Source organism: Eumetopias jubatus, unplaced genomic scaffold (assembly GCF_037043125.1).
Source record: "Eumetopias jubatus isolate StellerSeaLion01/CBP00866 unplaced genomic scaffold, mEumJub1_p1.0 scaffold_7, whole genome shotgun sequence".
Taxonomy (NCBI): Eukaryota; Metazoa; Chordata; class Mammalia; order Carnivora; family Otariidae; genus Eumetopias; species Eumetopias jubatus.
Window position 1 is genome coordinate 24,879,883 of NW_028274813.1, and position 21,463 is coordinate 24,901,345.

The following is a 21,463-nucleotide window of genomic DNA, read 5'->3' on the forward strand; positions in this document are numbered from 1 at the left end:
ATGGCTAAAAATAATTTTGCAAAATATAGATCTTCTTACACAGCAAAGTTATTTCCTTTATGTTTTGCAAATACTTTATGTCAGTGATATAGAGTAGAAAACAACAGAAGGGAAGTGTGACCATCAGGTTGAGGAGGAGGACACTGACTATACTCTGTCATTGCACTAAATGTTTGCTAAATGTAAAGTGCTTTTGAACAAAACCATTCACTATACATGTAAACCACCATGGTGTTAGGTTAATCATTTACATTTTTCTTTTTTGCATAATTGTGAGCCAGGCAAACTCAATAGTATGGTTTAGAATGGTCTGAGATGAAATTCATTGGTCCAACTTGGGAAAAAAGTAGGTTCATCATCAGATACTAACGTTTGGTATGAATGCTAATTTGAGGTACTGTTCCTTTTCTCAGAAAAAAAAAAAAGAATTGGGATTCCTTTGACTATTCATTTGGTGTAGGGAATTGGGCAGGGTACATCATTGTCTTTCTGGATTATGGTAGTCCTTTAGTGGCTCTTAGGGTTAAGAAGTGAGGCTGGGAAGAGAAAGAACAGTTAAGTCTATAAAACTAGAGAGGAACTGGAGTCATTCAAGCAAGAAGTATTTTGTCATTTCTTTTGAGCAGTCTACCCAGTCATGGGTAGACTCTAGCCTAAATTTCTTTCTTTCTTCCTTCTTTCCTCCCTCCCTCCCTCCCTCCCTTCCTCCCTTCCCTTGTAAACCCTACCCCCAATGTGGGGCTCAAACTCACAACCCCAAGATCAAGAGCGCATTCTCTACTAACTGAGCCAGCCAGGTACCCCCTGAATTTCATTTTATAAAGGTCTGGAAGGTACCACATAAAAGAGTCATGTAAACAAACCCCAGTCTCTATTCCATAGTCAGTGGCACTTCTATAAGCCACAGTTTGTAAGGATAAATACAAATTTTTAAAAATACTAAAATTTTTTTGGGGGGGGCACCTGGGTGGCTCAGTCATTAAGCGTCTGCCTTCGGCTCAGGTCATGATCCTGGGGTCCTGGGATTGAGCCCCGCATTGGGCTCCCTGCTCATCGGGAAGCCTGCTTCTCCCTCTCCACTTCTCCTGCTTGTGTTCCCTCTCATGCTGTGTCTCTCTCTGTCAAATAAATACATAAAATCTTTAAAAAATAAAATAAAATTTTTTTCTCTGATGTAAAAAGAGAACTCCCCTCTTCCCTTTTCTTAAAACATTTCCTTTAGAAAACATGTAATTTAAATCCTTTTTCTGTTTTTGAAATGTATGTAAATCCTCTAACAAGTTGAAGAAGTCACCTGCCAGTTTTACATCCCAAGACTGTTTGAAATGGGAGCAATGAGGAGGATGGCAACCTATCTCCCTGGCCTAAGTGCCTGGTTCCACATCGTAACTTCCTGTTTATCATAAAGATATGAGAAGTTTCATTTTTCCTTTGGATACAGACAGTTAACATGTAAGTAATGGGTTCTATCTGCCTGGCTATCTAAAAGGGTGGGATTTCCTTGACTTCATAATCTTTAGCAGCTTGCCTGTGATGTCTATCACCGATTTAGTGCTGATTCAATCATACAACTGTTTCTTTTTCTGCATTTGTGGAGAACCTTATTTGGGTTGGCAGGAGATTTTACTTTTAATTCCATTTCCTTAACATGTTCCTACTACCAGATGCATTACTAGAATTTATCAGGAATCCTTACGATTACCCAGAAAGAGAACTATTTCTCTGTTTAAACACGGGGCTAAATTGCAACACAAATGAAGGGAAGATGCTTAGAGGTGGTGATAGAACTAGGAGTGGAGCCAGCAGTTCTAATTTCAATCGTTAATGAAGAAGAGGAGAACCCAAAAGAACACACTTCTTTCCCCCAAGTAGTTTAGTTTGATCTTTCAAGGTAAGTGAAACAGCTTTTCTCTATGGTTCAGTGTAATGCAATGCTTCATTCTCTTCAGGGGCGGTTGTTTTTGGAGCATAATCCTGTAATCCTGCTGCTTGCACAAATTCAGAGAAGGTCAAGGAATCAGATTTTACCCCACTATGACCTTTTCGCTCTAAAAATAAGCCAATATTGTCCCTGTAGGGCAGGGCGATGGTGCGACTGAACAATGGCTCTTCAATTCCCAGGAGCACCCGTGTATGCCGAGAAATTGCCTGCAATACAAGGATAATTTTTTTAATGAAAAATTTACTGAAAATATAACTAAATCAAAGTATTTTCCTAGGTCTCTTGAACGCTAGCCTCTTATTTCTATGGGAAAATAAAATAATGAAATAACACATGGAAAGTCTTAGTAGCCAGGTCCTTACCAAAATAAAGTTCTAAAGAAAAACACCAAGTAATTTATTATCTTTTTAGAAGTTCCATTTAAAGATGTTTCTAGGCCCTTGCATCAGCTCGCCGCAGATGGGTTCATCTCTTTCCTTGGGCTGAGCAATCTGATCAACCTTATGAGCAGATAACATGTTTAGATTAAGAGCCATGACTATCTCTGGGAAGGTTAATAAATAACTGGTCTACAAGGGGCTCTGTTAACTTGCAATTAAGAAAAAAAAGGTCATTACTCAAATAGTTATTCAATTTGTTTGACTAAAAACAAATCTCAAAGACTAAAAAGCAGATATTAAAGTTCCAGCTGCTTTATTAGTACCTATACTTGTATATTCTTTACAATATTCTTTGCCACAGTGTTCAGTGTCTCTAAAACATATTTTGTATTTATTGAGCACCATGCCACTTGATATCCTAGATTAAACTGCCACTGCATTTTCAAATTCTAGCTTTAGTCATAGGTCTGCTATAACACTGCTATCTGAATTCATATTCTGCATCTGGATGAGAATGTAGTCCATGAAATTTCTGCTAGAATGCAGCCAAAAGGGTGAGTGGAGCTTTTTCCTTTTCTTTTTTTTTTTTTTAGTTTAGTTTAAAATTACTGGCCATAGTTACAAGGTTGTAAAATGCATTCATGCTACAGTTCTTAACCTGATGCAAAACTGTCCATTAGTAATGCATTTTAGATAGCTAAGATACAGGGCACCTGGGTGGCTCAGTTGGTTAAGCATCCGACTCTTGGTTTTGGCTTGGGTCATGATCTTGTGGTATTGAGATCGAGCCCTGTGTTGGGCTCCATGCTGAGTGTGGAGCCTGCTTAAGATTTAAGATTCTCTCTCTCTCTCCCTCTGCCCCCTCCCTGCTCGTGAGTGTGCGCGTTCTCTAAAAAAACAAAAAAACAAAACTATTTAAGGGCGCCTGGGTGGCTCAGATGGTTAAGCGTCTGCCCTCGGCTCAGGTCATAATCCCAGAGTCCTGGGATCGAGTCCCGCGTCGGGCTCCCTGCTCCTTGGGAGCCTGCTTCTCCCTCTGCCTCTCTCTCGCTCTATCTCTGTGTCTCTCATGAATAAATAAATAAAATCTTTAAAAAAAAAAACAAAAAAAAAACTATTTAAAAAAATAGATAGGGGTGCCTGGGTGGCTCAGTTGTTAAGTGTCTGCCTTCAGCTCAGGTCATGATCCCAGGGTCCTGGGATTGAGCCCCGCATTGGGCTCCCTGCTCTGCGGGAAGCCTGCTTCTCCCTCTCCCACTCTCCCTGCTTGTGTTCCCTCTCTCGCTTTGTCTCTCTCTGTCAAATAAATAAATAAAATCTTTAAAAAAAATTAAAAAATTAAAAAATAGACAAGGGATACCTGGGTGGCTCAGCCAGTTAAGCAGCTGACTTCGGCTCAGGTCATGGATTCTAAGGTCCTGGAATCAAGTCCTGCATTGGGCTCCTTGCTCAGCGGGGAGCCTACTTCTCTCTCTGCCTGCCACTCCTCCTGCTTGTGCTCACTCTCTCTTTCTCTCTGATTAAAAAATAAATTTAAAAAATCATAGGTAGACAAGATACCTTTTTCTCAAATCTTACTTGAATTGGTTTTATTTAGAGTCTAGAGATGATTTGTGGGTGAGAGTCTACACAGTTGCCTTGTACCCAGAGGGAATACAATTGAGCTTTTAGATCCAAATTACCACCCCTTAAGAATGCTCATTTGTAATTGATGCTGCTACACTGAGCACCTTCTTTGTTCAACAACTCACCCTGAATGCCCCTTACCAAGCAGGTTATTTCATAGATTCACTGAGGTTTACAGATGGGTGTCCCCAGGAGGGACTCTGTAGTCATAAACAAATGTATTCACTATTAACTAAAAGAGCTATGTGCCTACTGTAGGCTGAGAAAGTCCAGTACTGTTTAATATTCTAATGCAGAAATTAAAAGTGTTACAAAACTACTGGTTACATGTGGAATCAGGAAATATAATCTGACCATCTCTTGCAAAGGACTAAGAGGGTCCTTTGATGGGCTACAAATTAATCTAAAACTGTGAGTTTTTTTCTTAGTTCTGATGAATAACAAGTAACAGATTTTATTTTTGCCTAAGACTTACAGCAACTTACTAGTAACTTAATTGAGTTAGTAAGGATTATTAAATATAGGTATTCATGAAGACTATTAGGATTTCCTAAGGATTATTTTTTTTTTTTTAGAATTTTATTTATTAATTTGACAGAGAGCGAGCGAAAGCAGGAACACAAGCAGGGGGAGTGGGAGAGGGAGAAACAGGCTTCCCGCCGAGCAGGGAGCCCGATATGGGACTCGATCCCAAGACCCTGGGATCATGACCTGAGCCAAAGGCAGACTGAGCCACCCAGGCGCCCTCCTAAGGATTCTTAATTCCACATTCTAAGATGGTGGCCCATGCTCAATGCCTGACATCACTGCAGAGCACCTACTTCACATGGTCTCAAGCAGATATTTTAATGCCTACAGTTTTCAAGAGGATTCTATTATTACTATATCATCATTGTATCCTGTGTTTTTTTTTAAGATTTTTTTATTTATTTATTAGAGAGAGAGAGAATGGTAGAGAGAGAGCATGAGAGGGAAGGAGGTCAGAGGGAGAGGCAGACTCCCTGCTGAAGCAGGGAGCCCGATGCAGGACTCGATCCTGGGACTCCAGGATCATGACCTGAGCCGAAGGCAGTCGCTTAACCAACTGAGCCACCCAGGCACCCTGTATCCTGTGTTGATTAAGGTTTTTAAAGGCTGCTATTTTTTTTTTTTTTAAGTAGGCTCCACACCCAGTATCGAGCCCAGTATGGGGCTTGAACTCAGGGCCCTGAGATCAAGACCTAAGCTGAGATCAAGAATTGGATGCTTAACTGAGTGAGCCAACCAGGTGCCCCCAAAGGCTGCTATTCTTTTATTTGTAAGCTACTGATGGTTTTGCTTCATCATTACCGATTTAGTTATACTGTTTGGTTACCTTATAGTATGTAACTATGCACATTTGCATAATTGGAAGCTATAATTTAATTAAACCTAAAGATATCTTCTTATGGTTCAAATATGAATCATCTATACCACCATTATTAAAGCAGATGTATAGTCTCCTTAAAATCTGCCTGTCAGTTCATATAGCAACGTGGATTAATCTTAAATGCATTTTGCTAAGGAAAAGAAGCCTGACTCAAAGGCTACATATTACTTGATTCCATTTATGTGACATTCTGGAAAAGGCAAAACTATAGCGACAAGAAACAGATTAGTGGTTGCCAGGGCTTGGGGTGGAGTGATAGGCTGACTACCAAGGGGACACAAGGGGAATTTTAGGGTGACAGAATTGTTCTGTATGGTTCTGTGGTGGTGGATACATGATCCTGTGCATCTGCCAAAACCCACAGAACTGTCCACTGCAAAGAGTGACTTTATGCAAATGTTTAAAAAGCTGTCTCAGGAACCCATGATAGAATATAGGCTGTGGACAATGAATCTAATTGTATTACAAAGTAAGACATAATCTCACTGAAGGGGTAGGGAAGAAAGGAGCTGACCTAAATAACTAACTTTGAAAAACAGTGTTCTGTCTAGGTAGTGTAAGGTTGAAGACAAAAAGAACTGTAGACAAACACTATACTCTATTGGTAAATTTGTTTCTCATAGGCATACATATTTATAGATAAGAAGAGCCAGGTTTCTCCTGTCAGAGAAGGAAATTATCAAGAAGCCAAGTGGGGTAAGGAATAGAAAGGATGGGAAGGCTAGAATGAAGCCAGTGCTGGGCTAGAGGCAGAGAGAACAGTACGAACTCATGCTAACAGAAAGAAGAAATCTGTGTATACATGGGATTTGTATATATACATATATTTCCTACATCTTTCTGCTCAGAGTGCCTAGAAGCCATGACACCCCCACAGCAACAAGCACAACTAGTGCCACATCTTGGTTTCTAAGAATCCGATAAAAGCAACCAGGGCTCCTTGGAGATGGTCTGAAGTAACATGTAATGCTCTGGCTGGAGTACTAGCACTAGAAAAAAATAAGGGGAGCATGTCAGGAGGACACAGTGGCCAAACTGAAAGTGTTCCCAAATGGTGGAGAAGGGACAATTAAACACAGGATTCCTTACAAAGGGTTCCAATTAAACATGAAAGAAATGAGGAAAATAGAAAATCCCCATTAGAACACCACAGAAATAACTGCTGCAGGCAAGATCCACTGATGGATGCTAAAATTAGTAGGCCAAATTTTAAGGAGAAACTGGATATTTGCATAGCCTCAAACTATCTTCTCCAATATATTTATTACTGTGATAGTTTTACTATATGTCCATAAACTCTGGTACTCCTCCGGTGGATCTTAATTCCCCTCTCTCAGAGTGTGGGCTGGACCTACTAACTCACTTCTAATAAACAGAATCTGGAAAGGGAACATAGTAACTTCATAGTGAAGAAACCTGGCAGACACCATCTTAACCAGGTGATCAAGGTTCACATCTCCAGTAAAAAATCACGTTGATATCATGTACTCCCTGATGAGATGAAAAGGGCTCATCACCTCTGTGATAGTCTCCCCCAAAATGCATATCTTCATGGGAAACATGAGACAAACTAAAATTGAGGGAAATCTTCAAAAAACTTGACTACTGCTTTTCAGTGTTAAGGTCATGAAAGACAAAGATCAGGAAACTGTCACATATTGGAGGAGACCAAGAAAACAATGACAACTAAAGGCAAAGTAGTATCCCTGATTGGATTCTGGAATAAAAAAAGGACATCAGTTGAAATATTGCAGAAATCTGAATAAAGTCTGTAATTTGCTTAATAGTATTGTACCAATATTAAATTTTTTTTTTTAAGGGCAGGAGAGAGGGGTGGAGGGGCAGAGGGAGAGGGAGAGAGAATCTTAATCAGACCATGCCCAGTGCAGAGCCTGAGATGGTATTCAGTCTTACGACCCTGAGATCAAGACCTGAGCCAAAATGAAGAGTCACACGCTTAACTGACTGAGCCACCCAGGCACCCCAATTTCTTTGTTTTGATAAATGTCGCATGGTTACATAAGATGTTAACATTAGGGGATGCTGGGGTAAGAGTATATAGGAACTTTGTACTATCTTTGTAACTCTTCTGTAAAACTAAAACAATTCGAAAATTGAAAGTTGAAAAAAGAAAAATATTTTTGTCTAGTGATAATTTGCTCACATGTTATGAATCTGTGCTATTCAAATAGTTTGTATCAAGGCAAGTGTAGTAAAATTGCTGGGATATAAAGCTTATGAGGCTATATTTTGTAATAGAAAATCATGCATACAAAAGGAATAAGCAATTCACCTATATTATTCTTCAAATATTTATCACAGAATTCTTTTCTTCACTTGGAGTTAACAGTTAAAAATATTTTAAGAATTATTTTCTAAGAGACAAAGCTGAAGCAGGTATAATGCTATTTTGTCTGGCTTGTCCCTAGAATAAATAAGGTTGACTTCCTCTCCCCTTTTTACCAAGCTAATGCATCTCTACAAATTGGAATAACAGGATAGTAGCTTCAAGAGCTTCCTTGGCCAGGTTCAAAGAATTAGTGTTTCTTTCCTTCTATACTCCCCACCAGTCTCACCCACACAGTTAGCTCTTCTTTTGTCTTCTCAGTATGTTGGAGGAGGCAAAGGGAATAGTAAGTTCCCATGCAGGGTAAGCATGGATAATTGCAAAATAAAGGAAGTAAAAGGAAGCTGAAGAGAACAGAAACTGGCCATACATTAACTGCAAAGCTTGTAAATGGGATGTGCAGTCCAAATGTGGTTCAGTTTCTTAGCAGCATGCCCGGAATTCTGAACTCAAGACACCCGCTCTTTCCCCAGTCCTGCCACTCTGCCAAAGCCCATGAATGATGATGCAGGAGAGGTTTTTTTTTTTGTTGTTTTGTTTTTTTAAGATTTATTTATTTGATAAAGCAAGTGAGTGAGTGAGGGGAGGGGCAGAGGGAGAGAATCTTAAAGCAAACTCCCCTCTGAGCACGGAGCCCAATGTGGGGCTTGATCTCACAACCCATGAGATCATGACCCAGGAGATTATGACCTGAGCCGAAACCAAGAGTTGGACACTTGACTGAGGCACCCAGGCATCCCAGATGATGTGGGAGAGTTAGCATGAAAAAGAGTACTACACTGTGTAAGTGTTGTTGTGGGATAAATTGTGGATATACTAGTTGCTGTAATTACAATGGGGGGATTAAAAATGCTTATATATCAGTAAGAAAGGTAACTACAGCATACTCAAGTGTTGGGGAATGTGATAAAAAAGATGTGACTGCCGATTGACCCATGAGCTGGACCCAGGCACTCAGAGGTTCTTCACCCCCTCCCCTGTCCTTGGAATGTGGGTTCCACTTGCCTTTCCCATTCCCAGAGGCTGCTTTAAGGACATGGCCTTCAGAGGGTGATATGGTGTTGAAAACACTTGCACAGTATATGTTACTGAACCAGTTAGAGCCTCTTTATAAACTTTTGAGATTTAAAGGCGAGGCGTGGAGATCCATTCATCTCGCTGTCATCCAAGACAAACCTCATATGTAAATTCCCTTTGTTATTATTAAAACTGCCACCTACCAACCTGGAGTGACCTGCCTCTTTCTTCAGTCGCTCCCTGCCCTCTGAGCACAGGGGCCAGTTTCAGATTACACAAGGAAAGCTCCCAAGAGGATTGCGAACCAACATTAAGCTCATGTATGATCTCTAAAAAGTTACCTCTGTCACAGTGTATAATTAGCTTTCTTCTGTGGACCTAAGTGTCAAGCAAACTTTTCTTTTTTTTTTTTTAAAGATTTTTTTATTTTTTAAGAGAGAGAGAGAGACAGCGAGAGAGGGAATACAAGCAGGGAGCGTGGGAGAGGGAGAAGCAGGCTTCCTGCTGAGCGGGGAGCCCGACGTGGGACTCGATCCCAGGACCCTGGGATCATGCCCTGAGCCGAAGGCAGACGCTTAACGACTGAGCCACCCAGGCGCCCTCAAGTAAACTTTTCTAAGATACCTTTAAATGTCTTGATCTTTATTACTCTAGTGACTTCAAGGAGAGGCCACATTTGTCTGGTGACTTTGATAAGTATTCCCAAGTTTGCTTATTCAAAGTTCTTGGGGTAGGTATAAGGATAGACCACTGGATACATCATTTACTCATGAGGATTTCAGAATTTTTTTTTACTTTTTATTTATTTATTTTTTTAAAGATTTTATTTATTTGACAGAGAGAGACACAATGAGAGACGGAACAGAAGCAGGGAGAGTGGGAGAGGGAGAAGCAGGCCTCCCGCTGAGCGGGGAGCCCAATGCGGGGCTCGATCTCAGGACCCTGGGATTATGACCTGAGCCAAAGGCAGACGCTTAACGACTGAACCACCCAGATGCCCCAGATTTTTTTTTTTTAAAGATTTTATTTATTTATTTGACAGAGAGTGAGAGAGCACAAGTAGGCAGAACAGCAGGGAAAGGGAGAGGAAGAAGCATGCTCTCCGCTGAGCAGGGAGCCTGACGTGGGGCTCGATTCCAGGACCCTGGGATCATGACCTGAGCTGAAGGCAGCTGCTTAACCGACTAAGCCACCCAGGCGCCCCAGATTTCAGAAGATTTTTAAGACCTCTTATTTCTTGCAAGGCCTGAAAAAGCATAATTACAATTTTTCCTATTGCATTGTTGATATTGTTATTTTTAGAATCAATGTCAAAGAAACAAAATGAATTGGCAGACTCTGAAAAATGCTTTCTCATTAGCAGCTGAAATTGTTGGTACTTAAAACATTTCAGGAATTTGTATTACAGGTTACTATTTTGCTATTTCTATTCCTTATTTTTATTTAGAAAATCCAAAACACCATAAACATAAGTAGAAATTAGAGCTCAAAAACACAGTCATATCATCTTTGAACATAAAAAGAGTTAAGATATTTTATCTGGTGGTACTTGGTAGCTATGTGAAGGTATGGTTGGAAATACCAATTTGTAATGAGTGGTCCTTTTCCACATTACATATGTAGTGGTTCATGGTTACAAAATTGTTCATTTAGAGAGGCAATATAGTATAGTGGTTTAAATAGAGCATGGAAGTCATACAGAATGGATCTGAATTCTGGCTCTTAAACTTACTCTCTGAATAATCTTGTGTAAGTTGCTTCATCTTTCTGGGCCTCAGTTTTCTCTTCTATAAAATGGGGATTATAAGAAATGATACATGTATGGTGCCCAACACATGGTAAGCACTCAGAAGATGGCTATAGTAGAGTTCAAAAGATTAAAAGTTCACTTAGGACTACGTTTAATAATTTAAAGGATTTCTTTATATCTTGTTGCCAGGAAAAGGACTTAGGTATTAACAAGTATAACTTTATTTTCTAAATCATATGACTTATGGAATTACATGGTTTTAATGCCTGATCAAGAGTCACGTAGGGAACAAATTCCAGGGCCTACCCCAGACCTAATGAGTCAAAATCTCTGGAGCATGAATCCTAGGAATTTAAAAAAAAAATCTCATCTGATTCCGAAGACTATTCAAGTTTGAGAACCACTGAGGCAGAGCTTATGTTCAAGAGTGTACTGAATGAACACTGATATGTTGGAGTGGGGGGGTATTAAAGGCAAGGTTATAAATGTGATTATGTGTGTGAAGCTTTGTCAACTATAAAGCACTATAAATGAAGGGTAGTGTTATACAAAGAAGCATAATCATAGACTGCTGGTGCTGAAGAGATCTTAGGAAATTGAGGTCCAGTGAGGTTAATGTAACTTGTTGCAAAGTTAGAAGCAAAGCAGCCAAACACATATGGCATTATAAAAGTACCAAATGGGTGTTAGAGACATACAGTATATGAGAGCTTGGGGGGAGAGGTTATTGGGGTTGGGGAGGTCAGGAAAGATTTCATGGGGAGATGAGAACTGAGCTGGCTCCTGAAGGATGATTAAGGTTCATATTAGTCACACAGGGGGAGGGGGACTGAGCAGAGATGTAGAGGGAGGAATGTACAAGGCAGGAGTTCAAGGGTGTGAGTCAGACCCTGTGAGGTTGAGCAGGAAACTCCTGTAGAGACACAGGGGAGAGAGCGGTGGCTGGAGAAAACTTGTGGAGTGCCTCAAGTCCTAAGCTAAAGAACTGAGACTCTCTTGCAAGCACAGGGGATCCAAAGGTTTCTGACTAGTCTAAATACTTGGAGCATGAAAGTCTAATAGCTGGGCTGTTGAATCCAAAGGCCTATGGACAGAGACTAAAAGCAGGAGGCTACTGGAATATTCTAGGAATGAGGCAAGAGAGGTCTGAACAAGTGAGAATGGAAAAAGCCAGATGCTATACAGGGAACTGACAGTTCCTGGGATCTTTGTGGGGATCAAAGGAGACAGAGGAAGAAACCACTGTGTGGGGGAGGGTGGGGATGGGGGGTGGGACTGCGATTATGGTCACGTCACTGACAGAAACAGGAGGTTGGTCTGAGGCAGCGCTCTACAGGGAAACATGAAACACAACTCACCTTCGTGTCCTCAAAATCAGTTATCCCCATCTGAGGGAGGTTTGAACAGTTTACATGAATGAGCTTTCGACCACAGATGAAGTTTGTGGTAAAACATTCCTGTTAGAACAACAAGAATATCACTCAAATGATTATGGTAAATGGAAGAAAAGAAAGAGAGGGATGGAAGGAAGGAGAAGAAAGGGTTGGGGGAAGAGAAGGGAGGGAGGGAGGGAAAGATAAATCAGGTTTGTTTCTAGTCCTGTATAGGGAAAAAATTTTAATTGTTTTAAATTAAATTCAAATTTAAAGTAATCCTAATAATCCCACATATTTTCCATCTAAGCTTTCCATTAAATTTCATACTGTTTCTTAATATTTTTTTTTTCTGGCATGATACACCTAGTGCTTCTTTCATGCATCAATTACATTTTTAAGTAGTACAAAAGTTTTCAGACCTTGTGTTTTTTTTGTGGTAGCCTAAGAACATAGTTGGCATCAATGAAATAAGAGGATTCACCCTATCTTTTTTTTCAGTTTCCTGTTTTTAAAATTTTTTATTATATTTTTATTGACATATAGTTGACATTCACTCTATCTTTTTTATTTTATTTTTTAAAACTTTTTAAAAAAATTTATTTGACAGAGAGAGAGCAAGCAAGAGTAGGAACACAAGCAGGGGGAGTGGGAGAGGGAGAAGCAGGCTCTCTGCCGAGCAGGGAGCCCAACGTGGGACTCGATCCCAGGGCCCTGGGATCAGGACCTGAGCCAAAGGCAGACGGCCAACGATTGAGCCACCCAGGCGCCCCTCACTCTTGTCTTTTTAATAAAACTACTCTTGGTGAATTGGCTATTTAAATTAATACTGTTAGGTGCTCATGATACACATGACATATTTGGAGCAATTAATTAATAGTACAACTTAAGGCAGCTGCCACTAAAACAACTTGACAAAGTATCAAAAAGTCTACCTTGGTCATAATCTGTTAAAAAAAAAAGTTTCCTGTGAAAAGAGGCCTATATAAATTTCTTAGTCTTTACTCAAGAATTGCAGAGAAGTATACTCATTGTGATAAATAGGGAAAACAAACAAATGTGACCCTCCCTTCCTCTATCAAAACACAAAATACATCAATGGAAAGGACAAACTTTAAATCCAAGTTACCTCTATCATAGTCCAGGACTTTTCTATGCTCCTGGTAGTGAAGAAGAGGCAGGAGCTCAGGTCAGGGTAAGAGGAATAAGAGATAGAATAACAGAATGTGATTTTTTAAAATGTTACTTTTGTATACCTTGTATTGAGGGAAGCCTAGCTCACTAATCCACTCTGCAACTTTCTCTGGGCTCCACTTAAGATACTCAAATTGTAGCTCAGCACTTCCTTTTGGCTGGGTTTCTTCATCTTTATGTACCTGTTTCAACTCTGGGGACAAAGCTACAACTTTTTCACTAAAAGACTCTCTCAAATCCCTCTGAGAGTCTGAGAGGTAAGGGTATAAATCATCACTGATATCGGTAACCTCAAACAGTCCTTTAAAATCCTTAGAAAACTCATTACTTACACTCACTGAGTCTACTTCACTTATTGTGAGAGACCCGAACATAGACTCTTTTTTAGCTTTCTTGGTTTCTTTTAATGACCACTTTCTCGTTTGATAGTCAGAGTGTTCTAGCTCATCCTTGTCTAGGGAATACTTAAATTTGACTGGTTTTGCCCTATCTTCCTTGAAAAATTCTGTAGATGACACTATTCTTAGTGGTAGTTGGGCTTTATCTGGTAATTCTAGATCTTTCTCTTCAGTTTCCTCTGTTTGTGTCTTCTCTTGGACCTCTGTTTTGGTCTTCTGTGGTGGCATTTGACCTGTTTCCTCAGTTGATCTTCTTGGTTCTTTCTTTGGAAACTTTGGCTCTAGACCTTTCTCCTCTGTTGAGTCTCTTACTGTCTCCTCTGATTTGGACTTCTGTGGTGGTGCCAGTCCTGTCTCCTCGGTTGATTTTCTTTGCTTATCTTTTTGCTCTGAGGGTTGAGTGTCCTCTAGTGGTTCTAAAACTTTCTTCACAGTTGACTCTTTCTGGGTCTCCTCTTCAACTTCTGGTTTGGTCTTTTCTGATGGCTCTAGACCTGTTTCCTCAATTGATTTTCTTGATTTTTCCTCAGGAAATTCTGATTTGGTTTCTTCAAGTGGCTCTGGAACTTTCTCCTCAGTTGACTTTCTTCCTCTCTCTTCACTAGACTTAGTTGGTTTCTGGTCTGGAAACTCTGATTTGGTCTGCTGAGGTGGCTCTGTCTCTTTCTTCTCAGTTGATTTTCTTTGGTCTTCCTCTGGATTCTCTGGTTTAGTCTCTTCTAGTGGTTCTACACCTGCCTCCTCAGTAGACTTACTTTGTTTCTCCTTTGGAAACTCTGGTTTAGTCTGTTCAGGTGGCTCTGTCTCTTTCTCCTCAGTTGCTTTTCTTTGTATCTCCTGTGGAACCTCTGGTTTAGTTTCTTCTGGAGGTTCTAGACCTGCCTCTTCAGTTTCTCTTGGTTTCCCTTCTGGAAACTCTGGTCTGGCCTGCTCAGATGGCTCCCTCCCTTTCTCCTCGGGTGATTTTCTTTGTGCTTCCTTTGGAACGGTCATCTTTGGCGGCTGTAGATCTGCCTCTTCAATTGATTTTCTTAGTTTCTCACTTGGAAATTCAGGTTTGGTCTGCTCCGGAGGTTCTGGACCTGTTTCTTCATATTGCTCTTTCAGTGAATCCTCCAGAACCTCCAGTATGGTCTGTTCTAGCAACTCTAATCTTGTCTCACTGATTGACGCCCCTGAATCTTCAGACTCTGTCTCCTCTGGTAGCTCCGGATCTGTTTCCTTATCTGACTCTATAAGTACATCCTCCGTAACACCTATTTTGGCCTCCTCCGGTGGCTCTAAATCTGGCTCCTCTTTATGATCCATAAGGACCTGCAAATCCTTGAAAAGCTCTCCTCCCATCTCTCTCAATGTCTCTGACTTCGCCTCCTGCGGCATCCCTGGATCAGTCTCTCTAGGAAGGTCTCTCTCAGACTCCTCGGGAATCTCCTCCTTGGACGTGCCGGTTGGTTTTACGTGTAGGTGTACATTCTTTCGCACCCCCACTTCTTCGAGGTCTTTTTCCTCCGTCTCTGGCTGGGGTTCCTGGTCAAGCTCTACAGGTAGCTCCGGGCCTACCTCTGCCATGGTGTCAGCTTCGGCATCTTGAGCCACTTTAAGAGACGATGGTAGGTCGACTACCTCATACTCCAGATCTTCTCCTTCAACTGGGCCGGAATCGTAATACTCTGGGACTTCAGCCATGACGCACGTTAGCCAACGCGCCCAGGCCTCCTAGCAACCCCAACTTCCGATAGCGTCGCTATGGATACCATGAATTCCGGCCGAGTCTTCCTGAATCTTCCCCAGGTTTTGTTTGTTCTGTCACACCCTGACTAAAAACCTGCGATCAAAAGCACGCAGTCACCCTCCCCGCGTCCGCGTCGCCAGCCTCCGCTGCCCAAAGCCCCTGCGGCCGCTCGGGGGCTTGGCGCACCGCCTCTTCCGGCCCGTGGGCCCCGCTCGGCTCCTCCCGGCGCGCCGCCGCCGCCGCCGCCGCCGCCGTGCTCGCTCGGCCTTCGGCTGTTTCCGGAGCCACTCGTTGTAGGCTGCCGAGGCGCTAGCGGAGCTGGCTGCAGATGTCGGAGCAGCAGGCGGCTGCGGGGCCGGCGGGCCGCGGCGGGGACGGCCCGGGAGTGGAGGGGAGCCAGGCGGCCGCCTCAGGTACGCAAGCCGGGGGCCAGCGGGTGGGTCCGCCCGGCCTCGGGGCCCCGCTCGTCGCGCGAGGCTCGGCCGCGCCCTGTCCCACTCTGCCCCGCGCCCCTCGGCGGAGCGGACCCACCCGGGCATCCCCTTCGCGCGCAGAGCCTACGCCTTCGCTCCCCCGGGCCATGCCCGGGCCCTCGGCCCCCGCCTCCCCCGCCCGGCCCGGGACTGCGCTCGAGCTTGCTCGCTACTCCAGTTTCGAAATGCCGTGGTTCCTGCCCCGCTTCCTTTCTCCGATCGGCCCAGATGGCAGTGCCCCCTTGCGCCTCTTGAGCCTCAGCTCGCCCGCGGGTCCCTCCTTGGCCGCGGACCCCAGCCCCGCCAGCCTCGCTGTCCCCTGCTCGTGGCTCCGCACCCCGCTGCCCACCTCTGTCCTGGCCCAGCTTTAACGCGCGCTCTCTGCCGGGTCCGGCAGGGCATCCTCGCCTGCCGCTGGCCTGAGCCCCACTTGACCCTGCATACCCCCCCGCCCCGCCCCAGCACACAGGCCCCCGCGCCTCGCCGCTGCCTCTCGGTCGCTCAGAGTGGGGGAGACAAGAAGCAGAGCGGGAGCCGGGAGGTTCTGGGGTCTTCTGAGTGAGCATCGTGGCCGGAGCAAAGGCAGGACCTAGGGGCTGAAATAGGGACTTTGGCGACCCTCCCTCATTCGTTTCTACCCACGCGAGTTCCTGCGCTGGGGGTTACTTCAGCAGCCAGAGGCGAAGGGTGCATCCATCGCACTTTGACCTCTCGGGCCTCCTTATGCTCACCACACATGGAGATTCAAAGGGTAGGGGGAGAAAACTGGTTTCACTAAGTGGCAAGTAGAAATTAATTTTCCAAATCTGAAATGAAAATAGACACCATCAGCTATAGTGGTAGAGGTGGTGCGGGGCGCCTGGGTTGGAGTCTCAATCTTCAGCGTACTGATTAAGTGACCTTGGGCCAGTCACTTCTCCCTGTCTCAGTCTCCTCATCTGTAAAAATGTGGGTACTAACAGTACCCGCCTAATAAGATTGGCGGGAGAGTTACATGTGCCACTGTCTGAAGTTTCAGTGCCTCTTCCCCCGGGACACACTATAACTGGTGTTGTTATTCATTGTTCTGAGAATAAGATCTGTTTTTGCTCACTTCAACTCTGTGTGCTCTCAGAGGTGTTCCTGGATGTGTGCCTTCCTGCATGGTGGTGATTCTTCTCATCTTTTACATCTAGCCCAAATATCTCCCATCCTCTAGCGCTGCTTCAGTCACACACACACACACCTTTGAATCACCCAGCTTTCCTCCGTGATTTTATGTTCTCTTACTTTAAAACATATAACAATTTTTGTCCGTTTTTCCTTTATATGAACTTTTATGCTTTGTAGTATATTCAAAATTGATGGCATGTATTTAACATTACAGCAATAGAAATTTTAAGCATAATTCCTAAAAGATTCAGCAGACGAACACTCAAGAGTCTCATAAACATCTGTCCCTTGCATATGTCAATATTTATGAGTGTTGTGTGTTTTTTTTTTACTTCCCCTTAAGCTCCTTGTGTGCTTATGGCAAACAAACCCAAACATTTTAAATTTTGACTAAGAATAGTCAAATATATTGGAGGATGGTGGGTTTGTCTCTGAGAGTGAATTCCTCCCCTCCCCCCCTTTTAATTGGGTCCTGCAGTCACTTTTTTCCCCCAGGACATAGATAAAAATACTTCTGGTTACTTTCTTCCTCTTGCCCTTAGGGTGACTGTTGGTTTCTTTTTCTGTCCTGTAGGGGCTTGTTACTGTAGCCCAGAGCACACTCTTCCCCTTGAGGTATGATTTGTTGCTAATAAAATAATAGTAATGATAACTTACATTAATTGAATGCTTCTTTGTGCCAGAGAGTGGATATTTACTTGTGTTATCTGACTTAATCCTGTCAGCAGTCATTTTCTCCCCATTTTATTTTATTTTTGAAGATTTTATTTGAGAGAGCACAAGTGGTTTGGAGGGGGGCGGAGGGAGAAGCAGACTCCCCACTGAGCCCTAGTGAGTCAGAGCTGGACCCCAGGACCCCCGAGATCATAACCTGAGTTGAAGGCAGATCAACCGACTGAGCCACCCAGGTGTCCCTTTTCCCCCATTTTATAGAAGAACAAACTACAGCTGAGAGAGGTTAACTTATCTGCCCAAGTTAGTGTGGTGATTTTACTCTCTGTATGAAACTGTCACCTTGTTCTCATGAAGCTTACAATCATTTGTTTTTATTGGCTATTGATCCAGTATTGGTATTCCAGGGCAGGTTATGGTCTTTGCCCTCAAGATATTTTTAGTGTGGTAAGATGAGAGTACCCCAGGAACAAACATCAGCAACTCAAAACATTATATAATTGAGTATCTGTTATTACAGTTCTTTATGTACTTTCCCCCAAGAAATCTGCTTGAGAGGAGGGACAGAATCTGTCTCCTCTGTTTATCTTCTAGAGCCCTTGATGTAGTGTCCTAGAGGTCCTATAAATATTTGCTGGATTGAGAGACAAAGTCTCAACACAGAGATTTGGAGGAGCACCAAATGCATATGAAGAATTAGGGTGGAGATAATTAAGAATGTTCCTTGGGTTAAAGCAGTGGTTCTCAAGCAGGAGCGATTTTGCCTGGGGATGCTCAGGGGATGGTTTGGTTGTCACGGCTGGGGAGGTGGGGGAGGGCTGTCCGTGATATCTAGTGGGTAGAGGTCAGGGATGTCGCTCAACACCCTGCAATGCACAGGGCAGCCCCCACAACGAAGAATGATCTGGCCCCAAGTGTCAGCAGTGCTGCTGTTGAGAAATGTGGGGTTAGCATGAAGCTGGATTTCCAAAGCAGTGCGGAAATCATGCATCTGGCTTGGCTCAGAGTTTTATAACCTGGGGAATAAACTTAAAAAACTGCTTCAAATTAGGAGTCTGATTGGATTCTTCTGCCACCTTCCTCTAGAAAATGATCCAGTAAGTAAACAATAGAGGCCTGAGATAGAATGAAATTGAAGGAGGTTTCTGCCATTCCTCTCCTAGAGGGAAAACAGCAATAAGAAATGAGTTTGGGGGCGCCTGGGTGGCTCAGTCGTTAAGCGTCTGCCTTCGGCTCAGGTCATGATCCCAGGGTCCTGGGATCGAGCCCCACATCGGGCTCCCTGCTCAGCGGGAAGCCTGCTTCTCCCTCTCCCACTCCCCTTGCTTCTGTTCCCTCTCTCACTCTCTCTCTCTCTGTCAAATAAATAAATAAAATCTTTAAAAAAAAAAGTGAGTTTGGGCATTCTGTTATTGAATTGAAGGTTTTGATTAAAAAAAAAAAGGTTTTGATCTTTCAGTGTATCCTGTTCCTTCAAAGCAGGAATTTATAATTATCCAGAAATCATAACTTGTTTTTTAAACAATATTCTCTGCAGAGAGTACCTTTTGAGTGTCTTCATGTTTGTTAGCTGAAGTTTTTAGTGATGAAGTAAGGAAACTTCTTTATGTTCTTCTGAACTCAGCTTTACGGTGACCACAGTACTCTTACTGTTTTGTGAACTGTAATTGTTTCTAATAGTCTCTTATTTGGGGCACCTGGGTCCTTCAGGCCCCAAGAGGAGAGAGATGTCACTCTTTATATAGTGAAACTCTCTGAGGCATACATGTTTCATCACTTAAGAACAGACTTTTTTTTTTCTTTTTTAAGTTTAGGGAGCTTTGTGGAAAATAAAGGGCAAAGTCTGTTATGACCTTGAAGTTAGCATTAGAAATTGGTTTGGTGTAAATGACTGTGAGAGCTATCAAGGCACTTAGATGCTAAGGATTGGAAACAAGTCAGGTTAACTTGTCATGATTCTTATGTAGGTCTTAGAGCACCGTGATTAGTCTTTCTGCAGTGATGGAAATGTTGCATATTGTAGCTATTTCAATTTAAATTGAAATATAAACATTGGTGGCTATCATAGTGGATGGAGCAAAAGCATGGAAATTTATGCCAAAGAGCCCTTATGGTTTTTTGGTTTTCTATTGTAGTTTTATATCAAAATAGTATAAATTTGTCTGCCTGTGGTAATTTTTCTTTTTTCTGATAGTGGTTGTGTTTTTGTGGTGTTGAGATAGCCAGTTAGTCCTGTCATCATTCATTCCATGACAGTATAAGGCAAGGTTTGTAATCTGAATGACCACTGAGGAGCTGGTTTCACTCAGAAGGACTGATGAGAAATTGGATCACGTGGTTTCGGGATTTGGTTGGAATATAAACTCAGCCAGTTTCTTTTTGTTTAAGCGTCTTGAGTCTATAACCACATAACCTGCTTTTTGTTCCTCTGCCCTTGAATCTAAAAGGCCAGGCTAATTATCTCTGCAGCCTGTTTAGTGAAGGGGAAGTCCTATGAGACCTGTTCTGAAGAACTCTGACCTGATATTCAAATGCTTTAGAAAAAACCTGTTTTTGTTCTCTTTGTAGAGAAAGTACAAAGTACACAATAAATTTAAATCTGTAGCATGATCAGAATGCTGGTAACATAGAAAGAAAACTAATATTTTAAATATTGTCAAATATAAAATAAATCATTATAGGAAAGTTTCTTTCCTCTTCACCTTGCTTTAGAGGCTATAATCTATAAATTTAGTTATTCTTGAGCTTCTGTTTTCCTTTCTCTGTTCATTGTTTCTAAGACTTTGGCCGTGCAGGTAACACGTCGTGGTTTTTGCCACGTTAGAGAATACATTCCAAAATTATTTGGTTACTATTTTTTCTTTAAAATGACATTTAAAATTTTGTTTCATTCTAAATGATATCTGTGCTATTACTATTTTGATGTATCAACTTTTCCTAATACATGTTAAAATAAATACATACCCATTAAAATAAAAAAAAAACATTTTCCCATATACCATCTAAATTTGCAAAACTAGTCCTGGTTTCTCTAGTCTCTTCTCGGAATACTTGTAGAATTGGTCTATATTTGGCTGACATATTAAAAGCACTCTATAGAAAAATTGGCTTTTTCTTCTTTATAGTGGTCTAAATGTCACTAAATTTAGGAAACCCAACAAGCTGTTTGTAATGGTCTTCTCTCTCTACAAGAGGACTGCATCTTCCACACTTGATACTCCTGGAAATAAACTTAAGTATTTCTTTCTCCTTTTCTTACTTCCTGCCTCTCTGAATCCTGTTACAAGCTGTTTTACCAGTAGTTCTTACATAATTTAGCATATACCTTTAACCCTAAAAATCAAGAGCACTATCTCTTTTCACTCTTTTCCTCCTACATTAAGCTGTTAAGGTTTTAGGAGAAGTGGCTCCTAGCATATGAAAAATGCTCAACCTAATTTTTGTTAAGGGACATGGAAATGATATATACACTGGGCAGTTTGATTTCTCACTATGTTGGTAGGGGTGTGCAGGAACAAGCACTTTCATACATTGCTGTTAGGAGTGTAAATTAATACAAATGCTGTGGAGGGCAATTTGTCAATATCCATCACAATTACAGTATATGCTCTCATTGATCCATTCCTTCCAGGAATTTATCCTCTAGATTTATTCTTGTGCATATTTATTTATTTATTTTTAAAAATATTTTATTTATTCACTTGAGACAGAGAGAGAGAGAGCATGAGCAGGGGGCGAGGCAGAGGGAGAAGCAGGCTCCCCACTGAGCCAGGAGCCCGATATGGGGCTCCATCCCAGGACCCTGGGATCATGACCTGAGCCGAAGGCAGACGCTTAACCCTCTGAGCCACCCAGGTGCCCTTATTCTTGTGCCGATTTAGACACAAAGTATTTATAGCATGGTTTATAATGGTAAAAGATTAGAAAGGACATAAATGTCCATCAGTAGGGAACTGGTTAAATAAATTATGGAATATCCAGCCAATGAAATTTTAATCA

At 42.1% G+C, this 21,463-nt stretch overlaps 2 protein-coding genes across 2 annotated transcripts in view; one reads left to right on the forward strand and one right to left on the reverse strand.

The window, feature by feature from the left end:
- Window positions 1-1,173: 1,173 nt before the first annotated feature.
- Window positions 1,174-15,121, reverse strand: SAMD15 (sterile alpha motif domain containing 15). Its single transcript, XM_028099077.2, has 3 exons — window positions 13,100-15,121; window positions 11,829-11,927; window positions 1,174-2,148 (listed from the first exon to the last, which is right to left on the reverse strand). The coding sequence occupies exons 1-3, from the start codon at window positions 15,119-15,121 to the stop codon at window positions 1,912-1,914; spliced, it is 2,358 nt and encodes a 785-aa protein (XP_027954878.1). The 3' UTR covers window positions 1,174-1,911.
- A 312-nt stretch (window positions 15,122-15,433) lies between these two features.
- TMED8 (transmembrane p24 trafficking protein family member 8) overlaps window positions 15,434-21,463 on the forward strand; it is a 40,391-nt gene continuing 34,361 nt past the window's right edge. Inside the window, exon 1 of the mRNA XM_028097659.2 lies at window positions 15,434-15,580. Within this exon, the coding sequence (XP_027953460.1) occupies window positions 15,496-15,580 (85 nt within the window). The 5' untranslated portion in view covers window positions 15,434-15,495. The remainder of the gene's footprint in view (window positions 15,581-21,463) is intronic.

Bases quoted from the DNA above. Each gene is read 5' to 3' on its own strand.
- SAMD15 (XM_028099077.2), bottom strand. From the start codon at position 15,121: ATGGCTGAAGTCCCAGAGTATTACGATTCCGGCCCAGTTGAAGGAGAA. The intron at 11,928-13,099 runs GTATACAAAAGT...TTGTTCTAACAG, and splicing joins TAGGCTTCCCTCAATACAAG to GAATGTTTTACCACAAACTT. The intron at 2,149-11,828 runs GTGAGTTGTGTT...CTTGTATTGCAG, and splicing joins CTGATTTTGAGGACACGAAG to GCAATTTCTCGGCATACACG.